General features: G+C 31.6%; 1 protein-coding gene across 3 annotated transcripts; it reads left to right on the forward strand.

Annotated features, from left to right (window-relative positions):
• The first annotated feature begins 1,248 nt into the window (after positions 1–1,248).
• Positions 1,249–14,913, forward strand: LOC149927233 (very long chain fatty acid elongase 6-like). Of its 3 annotated transcripts, none has more exons than XM_090158393.1 (2): positions 1,249–1,983; positions 12,602–14,913. In XM_090158393.1, the coding sequence occupies exon 2, from the start codon at positions 12,663–12,665 to the stop codon at positions 13,506–13,508; it is 846 nt and encodes a 281-aa protein (XP_090014519.1). In that variant the 5' UTR covers positions 1,249–1,983; positions 12,602–12,662; the 3' UTR covers positions 13,509–14,913. The 3 variants fall into 3 exon arrangements, with proteins under 3 accessions (XP_090014519.1, XP_090014520.1, XP_090014518.1); XM_090158394.1 differs by lacking the exon at positions 1,249–1,983 and adding an exon at positions 11,631–12,111; XM_090158392.1 differs by lacking the exon at positions 1,249–1,983 and adding an exon at positions 12,267–12,467.
• The last annotated feature ends 7,066 nt before the right edge of the window (positions 14,914–21,979 follow it).

Raw genomic sequence — 21,979 nt, forward strand, 5'->3', positions numbered from 1 at the left:
ACTGATTCTGATGTTTGTAAATTTTAAATAAAGCCAGAATTTTTGATATTTTAATTTTTTTTCTATTAAATTTAAAAATCTAATCCTCGTGTTTTTTAACTTTTAAATGAAATCAGAAGGTTTGATAATATTAAATTAATTTTCTAATAAATTTAAAAAGCTAATCTGGACGTGCCTAAATTTGAAATAAATTTAGAAGTTTGGATAAAATAAAGTTATTTTCTAATAAGTTTAAAATGCTAATCTTTATGTTTCTAACTTTTAAATGAAATCAGAAGTTTCGCTATTGTAAAATTAATTTTATAATAAATTAAGAGATAACTAGAATGTTTCTAACTTTTAAATGAAATCAGAAGTCTATATATTAATAAATAATTTTTTAATAAATTTGAAAACAAATCCTGATGAGCCAAAATTTTATATAAAGTCAGAAGTTTAGATATTATAAAATTATTTCCTTATAAATTTAAAAACTAATCCGGATGTGCCTAGGTTTTAAATGAAGTCTGAAGTTTAGATATTATGAAATCATTTTTAATAAATTTAAACACTAATCCGGATGTTTCTAAATTTTAAATGAAGTCAGAAGTATATACCATGTCTCTCAGAGAGAAGTATCTTCCTGAATCCCTGCTATTGTTTTCAGTTCATATTTTATTATCGCATCCTAGATGGTTACTCCCCTAGAAAGAGTTACGTTATATACTTCTGATCAAGTTTATTTAATAAAATGAACGTATGAAATATTTGAGCTATGCCGTCACGAGTGGATTCGCTTAGTAAATTATCATAACTTCATAAGGAATCACCAACAAAGCTCTGTAATTGGGCTACCTGCAAAACGTAGTTCTAAAAGATCATAAACAAAAACGCGTATTTTCTCCGAATTTCGCAATGGTCCCGGGTATAACCCAGGGTTTGTAAGTTGGCAAATAGGGTTTAACCTCTGGTCAAGTCATTGTCCGGGATGGGGGCCCATTGCCCCAATTTTTCGCCAGCAATTTCGTTGCCAGCGGGACAGTCCGCGAATCTCGAATATGTCGAGATCGCGCGTAACAATCGGAATTCTCAGCGGATCGGCTGGGTTAAGCGAAACGCGCGTTTCCACGGGATGACGTCATCCAACGAAAGAGTGGTTCCGATTGGCTGACGACGCCGGTCGGGTCTCGGATGATATCCCCGCGCGAAAAGTAGTGGCGCCACTCTCTCAGCCTGCGCTATATCGCGCTACAAACAAATACGGCCCCATCATCCTCCCCGCGGAAAGAGAGAGAAAGTGGAAGATATAGCGCGCATTTTCGAGAGTCGGAGTTTGACATTTGAGCGCGCGCACGATCTAGGAAAGCCCCTACAGCGGATACCATGTGCCAGCGGTGTGATTTCTAATAAAACGCGTAGAGAAAAGAGCGAAAGATCTGGGAAGTTTCCCCCCAAAACCCAAACGCCGCCACCGTCAAATCCACCTGGCATTCGAACGCGTCTTTACCCCCGATAACGAAAAAAGCTACTTCCCCCTCGTCGTACGGACAGCGGTCATATCTTCGTAAGAGCTTGAATCGGCAGTTCGTAGGCGGTAGTTGGTTCCTCGACATCGGCTTCTGGCTATCAGACCATAGCACGGTCTCGGCGAATTTGGGTCGCCGACGGAGTAACTGCTAAAAACGCGCGACTTTTTCGACTTTTCCCGTAGATTATATATATTTAATTTCGCGCCAATCGCCCGAGGAGAGCCGACAGACTTAAAAATAAAATACCGCTTTTTTTTCTCTCGAAAATTTCCGTTATCGTTACGCTCGCGAGCGTTTTTGCGAGACTTAAGTGCGCGCGTAAAAACGAAATATCAGTTTTAAATCGGCGTGCTCCATTCCTAAGCCTTATCCTATGGCTTAGAGAAGCGAGTTTCTCTTCGTAGCCTCGCCTGTTTCGTATCGATTGCCTCGCTCGTCGCGCGTCTCCGTCGACTACACATTTCACCTTCGAAAAGTAAGTCATTTTTTACGCAATTTACACCCTGGATATTTTAAAACATTACCCGGTGACCATCCCGTATGTAAAGTTAACTTCCCATCAACGCCCTTTTCAAAATAGGATAGACTTCCGGGATAACCCTTTTTCACTGACAATCCTTCCAATAGTTATTACAGAGTTAGTTAAAAACGAATTTTCTTTTATCAATTTTAACGTTCAATAATTCATATAGATTTACGAATGTAACAATTTATGGATGTATAAATTATTGGTTTAACACCTTTTTACATTTGGGGTGGAAAGTGTAAAGGTTTGGCTCATATTTTGAGCGGTCGGCATCGATCGGCCACATTACGTAAAATACGCCCGAATCGATCACGTCATAGAGGTAACCACCTCCCTCTTTACATTCTAAGGCGAAGCTATGAGAATGGATGTAGTGACGTCATATTGATGTAAATGTTTTATTTTAATTACGAGGGTGGCAACGTGAGCTTGCATTTTATTTGAAATTATCATGCCCATATTCATACTAAATCGTATTTAATTTTTAAATCTAAGCAAACGCAAATAGTGTTTAAACTTGTCACAGGTTTTCACCTTGACACAAATATAAGGCTCGTAGAATATGGAAAATTTTGGGTGTCTCTCCCTCTTTGCTTACACACCCGCGTGCACCCGTCTCCCTCGGCGCCACATGGGGCTCCTTCAAGTGTGATGCGTTGATTATTGTGATGATTTCCTATAAGTGAAACCTCTAAGCCTAAATTTGGATTGTATTACGAGCGGAAAGGGCTGACCGCTAAAGCGTGAAAAAATATAGGTTACTTCGCTCTTGAAATATTATGGAAGTTCTTTACTTCTGCCTCCACGATATTATTGCGTGTAGTAGGATATACGACCATGAAATTTTTGTCTGGACAATACTACATTCCAATTTGAAGCTGATTTTGATAGAGTAGTGTATTTTCCTTATCGGGGGGTTGCCGTAACCCCGCAGTCTAGCAAATCACGGGGGAAAATTGTTATGTGGTACCTTGTGAAAATTTAATTTAAGCTAAACTGTGACTAGAAATATTATTTTTAAGCTCAATTGAGACCAAAAATATTTTTAAGCTCAATTGTAACCAAAAATATTATTTTTAAGCTTAATTATGGCTAGAAATATTAATTTTAAGTTAAAATTGGGTTAGTGGAATTAATTTTAAACTAAATTACTCCTATAATATTAAGTTTAGGCTAAATTACTCCTATAATATTAAGTTTAGGCTAAATTACTCCTATAATATTAGTTTTAATTTAAATTACTCCTATAATATTAGTTTTAATTTAAATTACGACTAGAATAATTAATTTTAAGCTAAACGATGGCTATATTAAATAGCTAAACTATGGCTACAAATATTAATTTTAAGCTAAACTATGGCTACAAATATTAATTTTAAGCTAAACTATGGCTACACATATTAATTTTAAGCTAAACTATGACTTGAAATATTAATTTTAAGCTAAATTACGGTAAGAAATATTAATTTTAAGCTAAATTACGGCTAGAAATATTAATTTTAAGCTAAATTACGGTTAGAAATATTAATTTTAAGCTAAATTACGGCTAGAATAATTAATTTTAAGCTAAACTATGACTTAAATTTAAGCTAAATTACGTTTAGGAATTAATTTTAACCTAAATTTCGGCTGTGAAAATTAATTATAAGCTAATCTGTGGCTAACAATTTTACTTTTAAGCTAGCTATATCTATTGAACAATCTAAGCGTATGTTTTTTAATCATCACCTACAAGTACGTTTGCTGTAATAATTAACTACTCTACAGTCTACACCTAACTGCAGCGTAGTTTAAATCATTTGAAAAAGCACTTGCTTTGAAAGCTGCTTTATTTTCTACTACTACGCACTAACCGCAACAGTAATGGTTGGAAAGACGGTTTTAATCACTTGGCTTTTGTTTTAACTATAAATATGATCTGTCAATGAATTTGGCCATTCTGCCACAAGGTGGAACAACAACTCTCCAAGGTTATTGTCCATCAATTACGTCATTTAGCAGACGACTTTAACGGATTTTATATTATCCTAATAACTATTCTATATTATTCTAATAACTATTCTATATTATCCTAATAACTATTCTATATTATCCTAATAACTATTCTATATTATTCTAATAACTATTCTATATTATCCTAATAACTATTCTATATTATCCTAATAACTATTCTATATTATCCTAATAACTATTCTATATTATCCTAATAACTATTCTATATTATCCTAATAACTATTCTATATTATCCTAATAACTATTCTATATTATCCTAATAACTATTCTATATTATTCAAATAACTATTCTATATTATCCTAATAACTATTCTATATTATCCTAATAACTATTCTATATTATCCTAATAACTATTCTATATTATTCAAATAACTATTCTATATTATCCTAATAACTATTCTATATTATCCTAATAACTATTCTATATTATTCTAATAACTATTCTATATTATCCTAATAACTATTCTATATTATTCAAATAACTATTCTATATTATTCTAATAACTATTCTATATTATCCTAATAACTATTCTATATTATTCAAATAACTATTCTATATTATCCTAATAACTATTCTATATTATTCAAATAACTATTCTATATTATCCTAATAACTATTCTATATTATCCTAATAACTATTCTATATTATCCTAATAACTATTCTATATTATCCTAATAACTATTCTATATTATCCTAATAACTATTCTATATTATTCAAATAACTATTCTATATTATTCTAATAACTATTCTATATTATCCTAATAACTATTCTATATTATCCTAATAACTATTCTATATTATCCTAATAACTATTCTATATTATTCAAATAACTATTCTATATTATCCTAATAACTATTCTATATTATCCTAATAACTATTCTATATTATTCTAATAACTATTCTATATTATCCTAATAACTATTCTATATTATCCTAATAACTATTATATATTATCCTTATAACTTTTCTATATTATCCTAATAACTATTCTATATTATCCTAATAACTATTCTATATTATCCTAATAACTATTCTATATTATCCTAATAACTATTCTATATTATCCTAATAACTATTCTATATTATCCTAATAACTATTCTATATTTTCCTAATAACTAATATTAACTATCTTTATTTTCCTAATAAGTAATATTAACTATCTATATTTTCCTAATAAATAATATTAACTATCTCTATTTTCCTAATAACTAATATTAACTATCTCTATTTTCCTAATAACATATTAACTATCTCTATTTTCCTAATAACTAATATTAACTATCTTTATTTTCCTAATAACTAATATTAACTATCTTTATTTTCCTAATAACTAATATTAACTATCTTTATTTTCCTAATAACTAATATTAACTATCTCTATTTTCCTAATAACTAATATTAACTATCTCTATTTTCCTAATAACTAATATTAACTATCTCTATTTTCCTAATAACTAATCCTAACTATCTCTATTTTCCTAATAACTAATCTTAACTATCTCTATTTTCCTAATAACTAATATTAACTATCTCTATTTTCCTAATAACTAATATTAACTATCTCTATTTTCCTAATAACTAATATTAACTATCTCTATTTTCCTAATAACTAATATTAACTATCTCTATTTTCCTAATAACTAATATTAACTATCTCTATTTTCCTAATAACTAATATTAACTATCTCTATTTTCCTAATAACTAATATTAACTATCTCTATTTTCCTAATAACTAATATTAACTATCTCTATTTTCCTAATAACTAATATTAACTATCTCTATTTTCCTAATAACTAATATTAACTATCTCTATTTTCCTAATAACTAATATTAACTATCTCTATTTTCCTAATAACTAATATTAACTATCTCTATTTTCCTAATAACTAATATTAACTATCTCTATTTTCCTAATAACTAATATTAACTATCTCTATTTTCCTAATAACTAATATTAACTATCTCTATTTTCCTAATAACTAATATTAACTATCTCTATTTTCCTAATAACTAATATTAACTATCTCTATTTTCCTAATAACTAATATTAACTATCTCTATTTTCCTAATAACTAATATTAACTATCTCTATTTTCCTAATAACTAATATTAACTATCTCTATTTTACTAATAACTAATATTAACTATCTTTCTTTTCCTAATAACTATTCTATATTTTCCTAATAACTAATATTTACTATCTTTATTTTCGTAATAACTATTCTATATTTTCCTAATAACTATTTTATATTTTAATAATAACTATCCTATATTATTCCTGTATTTTCGTAATAACTATTCTATATTATTCCTGTATTTTACTAATATATATCCTATTATTATCCCAATATTTTCCTTTATTTTCGTCTATTTGGTTTTATATATTTTCCTATAAATCGCTTCTAAATTAAACTGCCGATCACGTAAAATTATGATTGATTATTTAAATGTCTTAATAATTAGCTAATTTATGAAGGAATATAGATGTAAACTTCATAATGGCATTTAGTTCTTTTGTCTGTGACAAAAGCGGCGCTCAGTACGCCATGACACGACCGTAAAATAGCCTAATAATCGCGATGAAATCCCATTACAAATAAAACCCAGTGCTCTCAAAAAGCTGCGCCGTTCAAATGTTTGGGTCAGCAGTTTTTGCGCGCCTCCATTTCTTTCGAAAAACACAAAAAAATGAGGTCGCTAGAAGAGAAATTAGAAATCTCTCAAAGAAACTGAAAGTAGAATTTTTTCTCCTGTCTGAGTACCTCTGTATTTCCTGCTTTTTGCTGAGTTACCTGTGTGTTTTGTACTGCCTCCCCTTTTAGCAGTCGCCCGAGCTTAAAACGGAAAGTTATATTTGTTTTTTATCGGGGGAATTTCTGGACGTTTCACCCCAGGGCGATTTCCAACCTACTAATTTTTGATTACGAAAATTTTTACGCTAATATCCAACATTCAAAAAATGCGAGGAAACTTCTTGGTACCTATTATACAAATAATCAAACCAAAAATCCTAAATTTCATAGGACAAATTTATTTAATTATTATTTGTGTGATAAATGTTTACTCAAATTGTGATTTTGTAATAAATAGTTACTCAAATTGTGATTTTTGTAATAAATAGTTACTCAAATTGTGATTTTTGTAATAAATAGTTACTCAAATTGTGATTTTTGTAATAAATAGTTACTCAAATTGTGATTTTTGTAATAATACTCAAATTGTGATTTTTGTAATAAATGGTTACTCGAATTATTATTTGTGTGATAAATTTTTACTCAAATTGTGATTTTTGTAATAAATGGTTACTCAAATTGTGATTTTTGTAATAAATAGTTACTCAAAATTTGATTCGGGTAATAAATTTTTACTCAAATTTTTATTTGGGTAATAAAATTATTACTCAAATTTTTATTTGGGTAATAAATTTTTACTTAAATTATTACTTGTTTAATAAATTGTTACTCAAAATTTTATTTTATTAATAAAATAGTTACTCAAAATTTTATTTGGGTAATAAATAGTTACTCAAATAATGATTTGGGTAATAAATAGTTACTCAAATAATGATTTGGGTAATAAATAGTTACTCAAATAATGATTTGGGTAATCAAATTATGATTTGAATAATAAGTAGTTAGGATGAATTGAAACCATAATACGGAAGCAATTTCATTCCCAATGAGTGGAATTTGAACGAATAATGAAATTTTTAATTCAAATATTCTAAACGCGTACTTACCGTAAACAATGCCCCGGTGTTTTACGCTTGAAATATTAACGTAAGAAATTTACTTCCTCCGTTCTTCCGGTGAAATTTAAATATAAGCGAGATATCTCTTGGTATATAGGTTAATTGTTTCGCTATCTGAATTCTTGTCAATGAAAAGAAGAAATTAAACCGAAAATACCGGATCTATATTTATGTCAAAAAATTTCCTCTAAAAACTTGACAAAGGCTTGGTTTGCAAATCCCGATTTTCCACAATTTTTTTATATTTTATTTACGCTTAAAGAGTTCTTCTAAGGTAAATATTTAAAATACGAGGTATTTTAACCTAATATTTATTACTCTAGGCCAGTATTTTACCCTCATATTTATTACTCGAGGCCAAATAAAAATTATTTTTCAGAAATTTAAGGTTCAATGGGTAATTACTGAATCTATAGTGACCTCCAAGAAAATTTATTTTAAAAAAGTCGTTAAATCAGGGTTTTTAAAATTTTATTGATTTTTAAACATTGTTGAGATTTTTTCTGGCAAATTGGTTATTAATTCGTATACATTGGTAAATTGAATTAATCCATTTAATTACGTTTAATTAGTACAAACAGTATGGTACTTCCTATGGTTTTAATGTTAATTTTAGGGATGCACCGATATATCGTAATCGGCCAATACCGGTATTAGAAAAATATTTCCAGAAAAAACATTTAAAAATAAAAAAATTATCGAATAACTAACTAATGATAATATTTGATTTGATTGGCCGCGCCACGTACGCCAGACTTAAAAAGGTAGATCATACCTTATTTTAGAAAGGGGGTTGGAAGTGTAATCAAATACAAAACAACGATTTTCCATCTGTGATGCAAAATATGTATCACGTAAAATGAAAAGAAATATTCGCATATGCTCTTGCAAAATTTTTTCATGAAAAAATAGAATAAAATGGTATGACAAATTGACAATGCACTGAAGAACCGTCTTTTACAATGATTTTATCATATACACTACTTTTATGATAGATACCTTTGTTAATATCGTCTGATATTACCGCCGATATATCGGCTGTATAAAAATCAGGGAATTTTAAAAGTTATCTAAAAATCAGGGAATTTCATTTCGGTTGCAAATAGGAAACTTTTTCTAAAATATAGGTTAAAAAAATCTTGGCACAAAATAAGTCAGGGAAAACCTGGAAAAGTCAGGGAATTTGATGGTGAAAAAACTGTGGCAACCCTGTTTCATGTTAAGAGTATAATAAAACCTAATGAAGCAACAGTGTTCCGAAGTGGTAAATGTCAGGTGTCAAATAATGTGGCAAAAAGTGGTAAATACCGACATGGCGAATAATACTTTTACTGGCTAATATGCCAAATAGTGGCAAATAATCAATTTTAATAAAAATAAAAAAACGTACCAAAGGATAAATATATTTGCGCTATTTTAGACAAATATACTGGATTAGTTGCCAGGTTTTGGGCTAGAAACTCAATTGTAGCCCAATCTAGTTATTTCTTTGGCTATTTTTCAACAATTTTTCCTGAGTAAGGTGTTTTTAATGGTTCTTTTGTGAAAAACTGAAACATTATCTCACATCTCTACATATCTGAAAGATATTATTTACATCATTTAAATGCAATTACTGATTATTTGTCACATTTTGCCACTTTCTAAAAAAGTGACATTTAGGTAACACTGGACCGTACTCCGTAGTACGATCAATTTGGGTGCAGAGGTTAAGAACCGCGAACGAAACGTCTAGATAATACGCGTAGCGTACGAGCCATTTCTAATCGCGCACGCCTAGAAATTCGTGGAAAAAGCCAGGGAATAATCTATATTCTTCTTTCTGCTGCTCGTAGATTGTCCGTCTAATTAGATCAATTAATTTGGCGAGTCCCGCGCGTTCTGTCCAGCCGCGATATCGACCCTATGTCCGAGTGGCGCCACCGTAGCTCGCCTCATTTCAGTTTCAGCTGACCGCCGGTCACTCAACTTTGCCTTTTTTGGCGAAGTTCACTCCTCTCTCCGTTGTAAACTGACATTGGACCCAGATTGTGCCTTTCAACATTAATCAGACGATTTCTTTTTATCTTCGCTTTGAACTTCAGCCAAAAATATTCGAGTCGCTTTAATTTGTACAAATTTTCTTTCTTACAATTCAAGGTCTAAAAAAAATGTTTCAAATTAAATTAATTTGCCAATTTCATCGTGTTACTTACAAATTAAAATTCAAGGCTTACCGATTTACGTGTATTTGCTTTTTAATATGTTTTCAATTAACGGGTATTTTTTAATAATAATGTAAGCATATAGTACTTATTTTTACGAGTGTTGGATTTTTAATATTATTTTTAAGTGTTATAAAATAGCGTGGCCTTCTTGTTTAATTGTTTTCCACTTCTACAATCCTTCTCCAGCTCTTCCACCAAAAAGAGCTTATGAATTCGTCCGTAGGCTTGACTGCGCTATCTCAAAAACAAGTTGGACAGTCGTAGCGAATTTATGGAAAAACCTATTAAGGAAATCTCTTTCTGTCATTGCCATATAGTAAATTCTAAAATTCAGGATTTTAATAAATAAGAATTAATTTAAAATACAACTACGCTGTACCAAGGTATCTCAACTATGTTCTTGTCATTCAAAAAAAAACCTCCATAGACATAATTTTATAAAGCTCTGACTAGACATAAATTTGTCATTTTCAGGGCTTCTTACCCACTGCTGCGCCCAAGAGAATTTTAAAAGGAAAAAATTCACGCTTTTTGCTCATATCTGATTACTGATTAGTCCAGCTTTGCTCTCTCGCGGAGGGTTTCTAACATTCTTTTCCATTAAAATACCAAGACTCATAATTTATATTTGACACTTTCGTCGGGGTTGGCAAAAACAGTGTTTTGCCGGGACATGTGGGGAAAACTGCTAAAAACCGGAAAAAAGTGGAGAAAACCCTTTTCAGGATAAATGAATCATTAATCTATTAAGTTACATAGAAGTGAAGAGAAGCACATTGTGAAAAACTAAATGAAAAGAGACTTAAAACGGTTTTAAAATTCACAATATATTTATTTAAAAATCCAACGTTTCGGAGGAACTGTTCCTCCTTCTTCAGGGATTTTATACTGTCAGACTTGTAAAAATCCCTGAAGAAGGAGGAACAGTTCCTCCGAAACGTTGGATTTTTAAATAAATATATTGTGAATTTTAAAACCGTTTTAAGTCTCTTTTCATTTATTAAGTTACAAATTTGGTCATTGCAAATAGGAGAGATGAAGAGTGAATAGAATAGAAGAATATACTGCTTTTATTCTTTATTTTATATTGAATTTTGCCCCTAGATTTGGAAAAAACCATGGAAATACACAGTTATTTCTACCCTTGGCAAAATCATGCCAACCCTGACTTTCGTTGTGTTACTTATTTTTAATTAAATTATTTCCACTAAAATAGCCAAAAGTAATCGAAAGAAATGTTGAAATGCACCTTTAAAATCCGATTTTGTGGTAAAATATAATTAATATAATTTTATTATATGTAAAATTACGCAACTTATAAATTGTCGTATGATGTAATTTCATTCCAATCTCCAAGATAACCCAACAAATATCCCGAAATAGATGTCTATTTTGATATAATCATAGCGATTATACCTCGAGACGGCAAACGTGGTCCGTCTGAATAACACTGTCTCCGCACATCGGACCACGAGAAGATAGTCACTCCACAGACATTCAATGAGCTCATCACGAGATGATACAACACTTTCGCGCCGTATCTGATAATATACTTTCGCGTTGACGCGACGTACAATCGTATACTCATTTACTTATCAAATATGGATACGTCTCGTGGCGAACTCGTGAACATGCGATGCTGCGCTCAGCGAAAGGCCACCCCGCAATTTCGAGATAATTCCACCCACCAAACATCGAATCATCCCGCGCGCGGAGATCCAATATTTCAAGGTCGCATCGCCTCATCCCCCGAGGTTGCCTCCCCCACCCCTTCTCCTGATATTTCAGCGTGGTGAAAGCGCGTCTCAAGATGCCAAAAAAATAAATCTATCGTATGTTTTCCCAATCACCTCTTCTTTGCTCCCGAAGCTGCAAACCCTTTTCCCATCCTGCACTCCGTTGCTGAAGCACGCATTATGATTTTTTTGCAGTTTTGTTTAAATATAATTTTAATTTAATTATATTTTTTATTTCATGTTTTTATATAGTTTTACCGTGGCCCTGAACTATTTTTCATTTAATTCTATTTCATCCCAAAAGTTGTCTGCAATTATTTTTTAAACTTGCCTTTTTTTAAAAATAAAATCGGTTCTATTTGGTTCGTATTATTTATTTTATAGTCACTTTCTTTTATAAAAAAAAATTATATTTTCGATCATTTATTTGGAGCTTTTTTTTAATTTGGCTATGCATTTTTTGATTTCTATTATTTCATTTATTTGTTTTTTAAAATGGTTTAGTTCCTTTGTTATATAAAATGGTTAAACAGTCGTTTGACGGCAGTAGTCAATTCGGATTTGGGAAGATAACTTTACCTTCGCGGAAGTCGGTACGCGGTTAGCCAGAATAAAGTAAAATTTTAAAAGTATATTCGCGTGTGAAATCTAGAAGGATATTGAGAGCTTGCGGGGGCATGATTTTTGAGATCACCGGCACGTTAGATATCATTTCTAGGTATATTATAATAACGGTCCCCATTTTAAATTATTTTTCTTTTATTATTTCTGAATTGCTCGTATAAGCTTATTTTGTTTGCTCAGCGCATGCACCGCTCAATTCTCTTTTTCGTTTTTTTCTCATTTTTGTAGTCTCTTTACCGCCGCCAGCGCCGCCACCGCCGCACCAGCGACATCAACGCCGTTCTTCAACATGTCGCAAACACTCGGAGCCGACATGCGGGTGTCCTTCTCGCCCAATTACTCTTACATCTTCGCTTTCGAGCGCAACTTCGACAAGCAAAGTCGCCGGCAATGGATGTTGGACAACTGGCACACGGTGTTCTACTACATCGCCGCGTACATGATCCTGGTCTTCGGCGGACAAGCCCTGATGAGTCTCAGGCCCCGTTTCGAGCTGCGCCGGTTCCTGGCCACTTGGAACATCTTTCTGGCCGTCTTCAGCATCATCGGGGCTCTGCGCACGTTCCCGGAACTGGTGTACGTGCTGAAGCAGTTCGGCTTCCACCATTCCGTCTGCAACCCCAGCTACATCGAGGAGAACAAGGTTAGCGGCTTCTGGACTTGGATGTTCACGCTGTCCAAGGTGCCCGAACTGGGCGACACGATCTTCATCGTGTTGCGCAAGCAGAACCTCATCTTCCTGCACTGGTACCACCACATCACCGTCTGTCTGTACTGCTGGTACACGTACAAGGAACACATCGCGATGGGCAGATGGTTCGTCTGCATGAATTACTCCGTCCATTCCGTCATGTACACTTATTACGCGTTGCGTGCCTTAAAGTTCCGGGTTCCACGCTGGGTCGCCATGTTCATCACGATGTCGCAGATCGCCCAAATGGTGGTGGGCTGCTACGTCAGCATCTACGGTTACCAGGCTCGCGGACGCGGGGAGGCTTGCGTCATCACCCAGGACATCGCCAAGCTCTCTCTCCTCATGTACTTCAGCTACTTCGTGCTCTTCGCGAAGCTGTTCTACAATAATTACTTCCCATCTTCCAGAACCCCCGCCAAATACATCAAGAAAGAACAGTAAATTTCGCGCCGGGACCACCCCCTCCCCCAATTTATTACGGGACACCTCACCAAAAAAACACACCCATGAACGTATAACTAAAAAAAGGTTTATTTTAAAATCGCTATTTTTCGTTTTTTGGGGGAAAAAAGTCGACATTCCGTATTTTTCGTTCCAATTTTTTTTTTTCGTCCAATTTTGTTTTAATCGGAATAATCTTTAGTTTAAAGAAAAAAATTCAGACTTTTTTTTTACGCGAAGTCGTGTTCGTATATGTGACGACAAACTTAAAACGCGTTATATTTTCGCAACGAAAATTTCATAGGTGTCTACTAATTTTATATTCTACGTAAGGAATATAAAAATTTTGGTTTATGTTTATTGTTTTTCCGTTAACTACTACAATACCAAAACGTGGGGAAAATTTGAAGATCCTCCGAAAGGAACTTAATTTTTCCAGGACAAAATAAAATATGCTCAAGCCATATTTAGTATATATATATAGCCTTATAAGGTATATTCAGTAACGTATCTTTAAATAAAAAACTTAATGGGCTTTTTTATATTAAAAAGAATTATAAAAACCTCCCACCTATTAAAGATTTTTTTGTTAAAATTATATTAATATGCTAGAAAGTACGAAATTTAATTTTGGTACCATTAGCTTAGCTCTTTCCTTAAATGAGAAAATTAAAAAATTGAAGATTTAGATCATTAAAAAAAATGTATGAATTTGAAATTGGCTCAATTTCGATTTTATTAAATGTTGTAGATACCGCGTTGTTATTTAGTGTGATTTAAATAAATTCGCGGGAAAGGAAATCGAAACTTGTTTTGTTATATATAAATTATTAAATACTACGTAAAATTAAAACTAATGTACATTTTACGGGTCTATAGATAAAGCGATATAGTCTCTTCGAAATAAGCTCTCGTGAAATTATACTTTTAACGGAAAAAACTAGTTGACCAGTTCTTTCCATAGTTAGGCGAAAACAATGTGAGATAATCATATTAAATCTAAAAATGAAACTGTAGGTTTTCTCCTAATAAAATAGGAGTGATTCTCTAAATTTCGGGATGGTATTATTAACGAGCTTTAGGTGTTTTCAAGCTATACAGCTGTAAATATATTTTGAGCAAAACGTTTTCGTCATTATTTTTATATAGGAAAATAAAAAAATTAAAAATAAAAACTTAAATACTGTCACTAATTACTGAATGATTAATTTATCGGTCTGTGTCAAAATTATATTTTAGTTTCGCGCCATAAGGTACTTCTTCAGTCAACCTTTGAAAAATTTGTACAAGTGTTATTAATCCATTTTTGAGACATTTTTTGAAATTACAAATTTTTTCTTAAAAGCGCTCTTGTATGAACTAAGTTAGTTTCATATCCAATAAAGATTTTGGGTTTTTTTAAATATTTTTGGTTTCATTTTTGAAGATAATAATTATTAGTTTTAAATAGCTCTTACAGATAACTGATTTGCGAATGCTACTGCCATAAGTAGCATTATTACTTTTAACACTCGCCCACCCTCGACTTGGATTCGCAAACGAACCGAGTATTTTATTATCATCCTTGGTAGTATTTTATTTCGGCTTGTGTTATATTTGGGTAATAACTGAAAATCAGTTTTAGCTAATTGTCATACTTGTTGGTAATATGTTACTGAAACCGCTACTCTATGCGCCTATATTAAGAGATGGGTAAAAATGCCAACCCAGCTAAATTTTAATTTATATGAAAGTCCAATAAGAAACTGCAATTTCGTGACACAAAACTACGCACGACAGGAAATTCGTCTCCATAAAAATTAAAATTTCGCAGGGTGGGTCGACATTTTCACCACCTTTTAATATAGTCGTATAGGTAATATCATCGTGACGTCATTATCACTATAATGAAAGCATAGTGTCAACATCCACCCCCCTCACGCCTTGCATCTTGTCTAATTTTATCGTGAATACCAGAGATATGTAATAATTCTCAATTTTTCATCCTGCATGAGAGAGGGGGAAGGCTATGGTATAATTCTATCTTGGAATTTGGGTCGTACAATAATTAACAGTGTGCTATATGGTACGCCTTTTTGCGTTATTGTAATAGGGTGTACCATATTTTCAATAATGTTAATTGGGAGTACCATATTTTCAATAATGTTAATTGGGTGTACCATATTTTCAATAATGTTAATAGGGTGTACCATATTTTCAATAATGATAATAGGGTGCGCCGTATTTTCAATAATGTTAATAGGATGTCCCATATTTTCAATAATGTTAATTGAGTGTACCATATTTTCAATAATGTTAATAGGGTGTCCAATATTTTCAATAATGTTAATTGGGTGTACCATATTTTCAATAATGTTAATTGGGTGTACCATATTTTCAATTATGTTAATTGGGTGTACCATATTTTCAATAATGATAATAGGGTGTACCATATATTCAATAATGTTAATAGGGTGTACCATATTTTCAATAATGTTAATTGGGTGTACCATATTTTCAATAATGTTAATAGGGTGTACCATATTTTCAATAATGTTAATTGGGTTACCATATTTTCAATAATGATAATAGGGTGTACCATATTTTCAATAATGTTAATAGGGTGTACCATATTTTCAATAATGTTAATTGGGTGTACCATATTTTCAATAATGATAATAGGGTGTACCATATTTTCAATAATGATAATAGGGTGCGCCGTATTTTCAATAATGTTAATAGGGTGTACCATATTTTCAATAATGTTAATAGGGTGTACCATATTTTCAATAATGATAATAGGGTGCGCCGTATTTTCAATAATGTTAATAGGGTGTACCATATTTTCAATAATGTTAATAGGGTGTACCATATTTTCAATAATGATAATAGTTTGTAAAATATTTTCAATAATGTTAATAGGGTGTACCGTATTTTCAATAATGTTAATAGGGTGTACCATATTTTCAATAATGTTAATAGGGTGTACCATATTTTCAATAATGTTAATTCGGTGTACCATATTTTCAATAATGATAATAGTTTGTAAAATATTTTCAATAATGTTAATAGGGTGTACCATATTTTCAATAATGTTAATAGGGTGTACCATATTTTCAATAATGTTAATAGGGTGTACCATATTTTCAATAATGTTAATTTTGTGTACCATATTTTCAATAATGTTAATTGGGTGTACCATATTTTCAATAATGTTAATTCGGTGTACCATATTTTCAATAATGATAATAGTTTGTAAAATATTTTCAATAATGTTAATAGGGTGTACCATATTTTCAATAATGTTAATAGGGTGTACCATATTTTCAATAATGTTAATAGGGTGTACCATATTTTCAATAATGTTAATTTTGTGTACCATATTTTCAATAATGTTAATTGGGTGTACCATATTTTCAATAATGATAATAGGGTGTACCATATTTTCAATAATGTTTGATCTGGAAAATTCACTCATAATTTTTAAAAGCTAGCCAAAGTCTCAAAACGCCTGCATAATGAAAGATAAATAATTTTGCCAAGAATTCAATAGTTTTGGAGTTCATATACCATAATTTCATTTTTTTCAATCAGATTTAGGGAACCAATCAAATACCGGGATGGTTATATATTTGCTTGGGGACGGAACTTACTCTTCGAGCACAGAAGTAAATTGTCTTAACCATTACACTTACTATTACCGTTAACCTCGGTAACAGTTCACGTTATTTTGTTAAAAATAAGGTTTAAAGTTATAAATATTTCTAGAATAAAAATACAAAATGAAGGTATGTAACTCCGATCTTTTGGAAGCGATTCTATCGAGTGCCTGTGAGCTTTTTAACTATTTAAACGTACAAACTATCTCTGAAAACCTAAACCTCGGTGATACTTTGGAAAAAACCTGACTCACAAGGAGAGTACCCGAGGTGTTTATTGCCGATTTTGTTCAAAGTCGGGCGTAAGGTAGACCTATATGAGATATGAAATTACCCAAAAGGAGACGTTGCACTACAAATTCGATTTGCCATGGCAACCGAAAATATTTTTGACCACTTAAAACAAAAAATCTCCATTTAATTTGAAAATCACTAAATGGGTAATTTAGACCACATTTAGGAAAATTTCCTCAAGTTTGAATAAATAGTTCTTTTTATAAACTAACCTTGGCCATCTTGTTGAAATGTTGCCTCCCCGCTTCAGTTGTGGATCCGTTTTCTCTCCCACTAAAGAGTTTATGAACTCATTCTTAGGTATTGGCTGAACTATTCCAGGGCAACATTTCAACAAGTTGGGCAAGCGTAAAGACATTTTATAAAATCAACTATTGTAACAATTTTTGGGTAAAATAAGGAAAAAAAATATTTTTGTATTAAGTGGTCAAAAACAATTTCGGTTGCCATGGCAAATTGAATTTGTAGTGCAACGTCTCCTTTTGGGGAAATTCATATCTCATATAGGTCTACATTACGCCCGACTTTGAACAAAATCGGCAATAAACACCTTTGGTACTCCCCTTGTCAGTGTTTGCCATTTTATTATAATAATATTATTATTAAATAAAAAATACTCTGTTATAATTTTATTATAATTATAACTATTCTAATAATAATATTAAATAAATACATGCATATATTTAATTAAATAGAGTAATGATAAATGCTACAAAAAGGAAACTTAACCATAACGCGTCATTTTAGGAACTAACGCTTCGACTACGTCACTATAGATTGGGTAGGGTATTCCAATTGAAGATTCATGGCTTAAATAGATTCATCCTCAACGTAGTTCTTTTCCAGATCAAAATAAAAAGGTTCTTGTTATAATATTGCGTTTGGCGTGGGAAATGTAATTTGCAAGTAGCAAAAACGCCTCATTGATTTCGGTAAGGTTTTATTCCTCGCATTTAATTGGGATAAAACGGTGGTTGTTGGAAGAGGGTTTCGAGTTGGCAAATCGTCATAACGCTTGAACCGCTTTAGAGTTATAATTTCAAAAGCACAAACAAATTTAGCGAAATGACGTAACGCGATGATTTCTAAAGACTTCAAACTAGGCAGTTTTTACCTTGATCTACTAAGATTGCATCATGACTCATGTCCGATATCAGTTCGTTTCATAAAAATGACGAATTAAACGAGCAATTTAAAAATCAGACAGAAATGTACAGGGTGACGCCATTAATTCGTAAACTTTGAAACGTAAAATGCTTAATAAAAAAATAAATGGAAACATGAAAAATATTTAAATTTTACAAAGTTTAATCAGCCTTTTTTAAATACCACATAATTACAAGTATTTTATAAATTTTAAAATCGATAATATTTTACAAAACTTGGAGCCAATTTTCTAGTGTTGTAAGTTGGAAAAATTTCCGCGGAAAATGACCGAGGCCTTTTTTGCGGAAAATTTTCCGTATTTTTCCAAAAAAAAATAAAAACGTTTTCATTCCATGATTAGTCTAATATTGTTTGCAAATTTAAATAAAGCGGCATTTTCGCTTCATTTTTTCGAATCTAAAAGTAAAACTAACCTCTAGACTAGCTTTAAACTGATTATCAATGTAACACTTAAACACTATTAATGTTTTGTAGTATGTCATTAGACATTTTATATCGATAAAAAGTTAAAAAAAAATTAAAAACCCTTAAAAAGTAATTTATGTTTCAATTTTTTATTTTTATGATTTGCGGAAACGTTTCTGGAAATTTTTCCGCATTTATTTTTCCGGAAAATTAACAACACTACAATTTTCCAAACACATAACACGCGATTTTTTGTTAATGTACATCACAGCCTTTTGGATTACCACGTAAATAATTATATTTTTTTGCTTTCATAAATTTGGTACAATTTAAAAAAAATTACTTTTCAATTTTATATTATAATAATAACTATTATCAAATATTTATAAGTATCCGTCAAGCTATTAAAATTAAACGTTTACCGTCGCAAGCTCTAGGCGCATTTCTAAGATTCTAAATTTATCGCGTGTATTACTTACTTGTTAGTGTAAAAATGAAACCCCTTAGGTATTTATATAACTAGAATCTGCGAAGCAACTCGGGAGGCCGAGCGGGTCAGTGTTGAAAATTCCAACTTTCCAAGGCCTTCTTAGGGAAAGAAAGCAAAACTTAGTAAGTGAAGCCCAGTTCACACTATACAATTAATTGGGCCACTTAATTGAAACCAACTAATTGTAAGCAAGAAAATTGAATAGTGTGAACAGAAAAATTGTAACCATTGTTCCAACTTTTTCTGTTCACACTATACAGTTTTCTTGCTTACAATTAGTTGCTTTCAATTAAGTGGCCCAATTAATTGTATAGTGTGAACTGGGCTTTAGTTGGGATGTTATAGTTTTTAAAGGGGCTGGAAATTGGGGTTTTGAAAAACGTCATCCGTGACGTCATTAACGAAATTTGGCGCGTAGAACTACTTTTTCTCAAGTTCACGAAGACGTAAACAGGTACCGCTGAGTTGGGATTTTTGTATGACGAAATCCAGCGTGGTCTTGGTTAGTGTTATAGCCGAGCTCGTAGGAAGTTTTCAAATTTCATTAATCTTTATTGAGATTTTGTTTAGTGAACAACAAATATTTAACGAAAAATTCATTTGAATCGAATTTTGTAAAAAAACGCTAGATGAATCGAAGCCAATTTCTTAGGGCCTTGGTTTCACTGGAGCATTTTGATACACCTTAGTACTACACCAGTTTTTTTGCTTTTTCCCACTTATCTAATTCACCAACAACAGATATTTTCGTATCATCACGTTTCCGTTTTTTATTTGAATTAAACTCGTTCATTAACTTCATTATAATTAAATAAATATTAAAATACTAGAACCAAAACCACGTCCACGAAGTCCCGAATATCTTAGTTCGCGTATGAATACCTGTCACTAGTCTCTCTCGGGTCGCTCACTATTTTCAAAACATCTCCGTCAGAGCCAAATTCCTCAAGCGGGGAAAAAAGGAAATAAAGCAGGGTCCGGATTTTTTTGGAGATACTACGTCACTAGACGATTTCAAAACCCCACTTTCCAGCCCCTTTAAATTAATCTACTTAGCACTACACTATTTTTTATTAGTAGGATAATGGGGGGGAAACACTAATCTTGGACTAATTAATAAAGGGACTAAATTTCTTTAGCGAGCTTTAAAACTCTTCTTCCCCATCCCTCTATCGGGAGAAATAGGCGTAACAGTGACTGCGCATGCTCAGAGTAAGTTGCGCATTTTTGAGTTGTGAAAGCCCATATTATTATTTTTGAAATTCAACAACCGTATAATTCTAATACAGCTCTAACAGAAAAATGAAACAAAATTATTTCAGTATAATGGATGATCCTAAACGTACTGGTGGCGGGGATCGAATGCGGTGTTTTCATTTGCAAGGGAATAATGACATTTTGCGAATGTCGTAAATACGAATTGGACTCGGAAATATAGTTAACGTTTTTTTTACCTTCAAAATACGGCAAACTTTGGAAGCGAAAACTTTTTAAAACAAATATTTTTGGAGTTATATTGTTTTGGCACTGGGAAAATGACGATATTGTAAAACCCAAAAATCGTCAATAAATCTTATCTCCAGGTAAAAAAAGAAAATGACAAAGTTACTCTCCTGATAAAATGGGACAGTTTTTGGCAAGATATCCAAGCCGCATTCCCCAGTATGGGGCCTATTTCTCCCCACCCCCTTTCTTAAACCTTTTGAAGGTCGTAGTGTCAAGGTTTGCTATCTTTAGACCCAATGCTTTTTCCCCCTTTGGCAATTTATTTTTTTCTAGCTATTGTTATCATTGTTGGAGGGGTCACAGGTCAAGGGGAGGTCGCGTCTTCTAAGTTCGTTGAAAAATGAAAACGAAATTCCTCTATCCTTGACCACACCTTACTGCTAAACAAGCTGTTGCTATTGTAATTTTTATAAGTTAACAAAGGGTAGAAACTTAACAGGTTGAAATTCGATTGTAGTTAGACATTGAACAAAGATAAGCAGTGAGGGGTTTCATACGGATTATAATGAAATAGGTTTTTTTGAGGAAATGTTCTTTGCCTATAAGCTCAGGATTGAAATGTGTCACACTGGTGACAGTGACAAGTGTTCTACCGGTCGTTTTAGAGTTTGAAATCTACTACTACAAGTACAAGTTTTATACTAAATGTTTTGTAAAAAAATTTACAAAACATTTTGAAAAATTATTTACGAAACATCTTGAAAAATTATTTTACGAAGCATCTTGAAAAATTATTTTACGAAACATCTCGAAAAATTATTTTTCTTTTCAAAATGTTTTTTAAAATAATTTTAAACTTTTTTTGTATAGTTTTTCAATTTTTTTTGTATAATTTTTAAAAACATTTTGTATCATAATTTTTCAAAATGTTTTGTAACATATTTTTTCAATATCAAATAATATTTTAAAATTTTTTGTAAAATAACTTTGCAAAGTAAAGTATCACTAAGAATTTTAAATAATGTTTTATT

The sequence above is a fragment of the Leiobunum rupestre genome, chromosome 9 (assembly GCF_980474605.1).
Source record: "Leiobunum rupestre chromosome 9, qqLeiRupe1.1.hap1, whole genome shotgun sequence".
Lineage (NCBI taxonomy): Eukaryota > Metazoa > Arthropoda > Arachnida > Opiliones > Sclerosomatidae > Leiobunum > Leiobunum rupestre.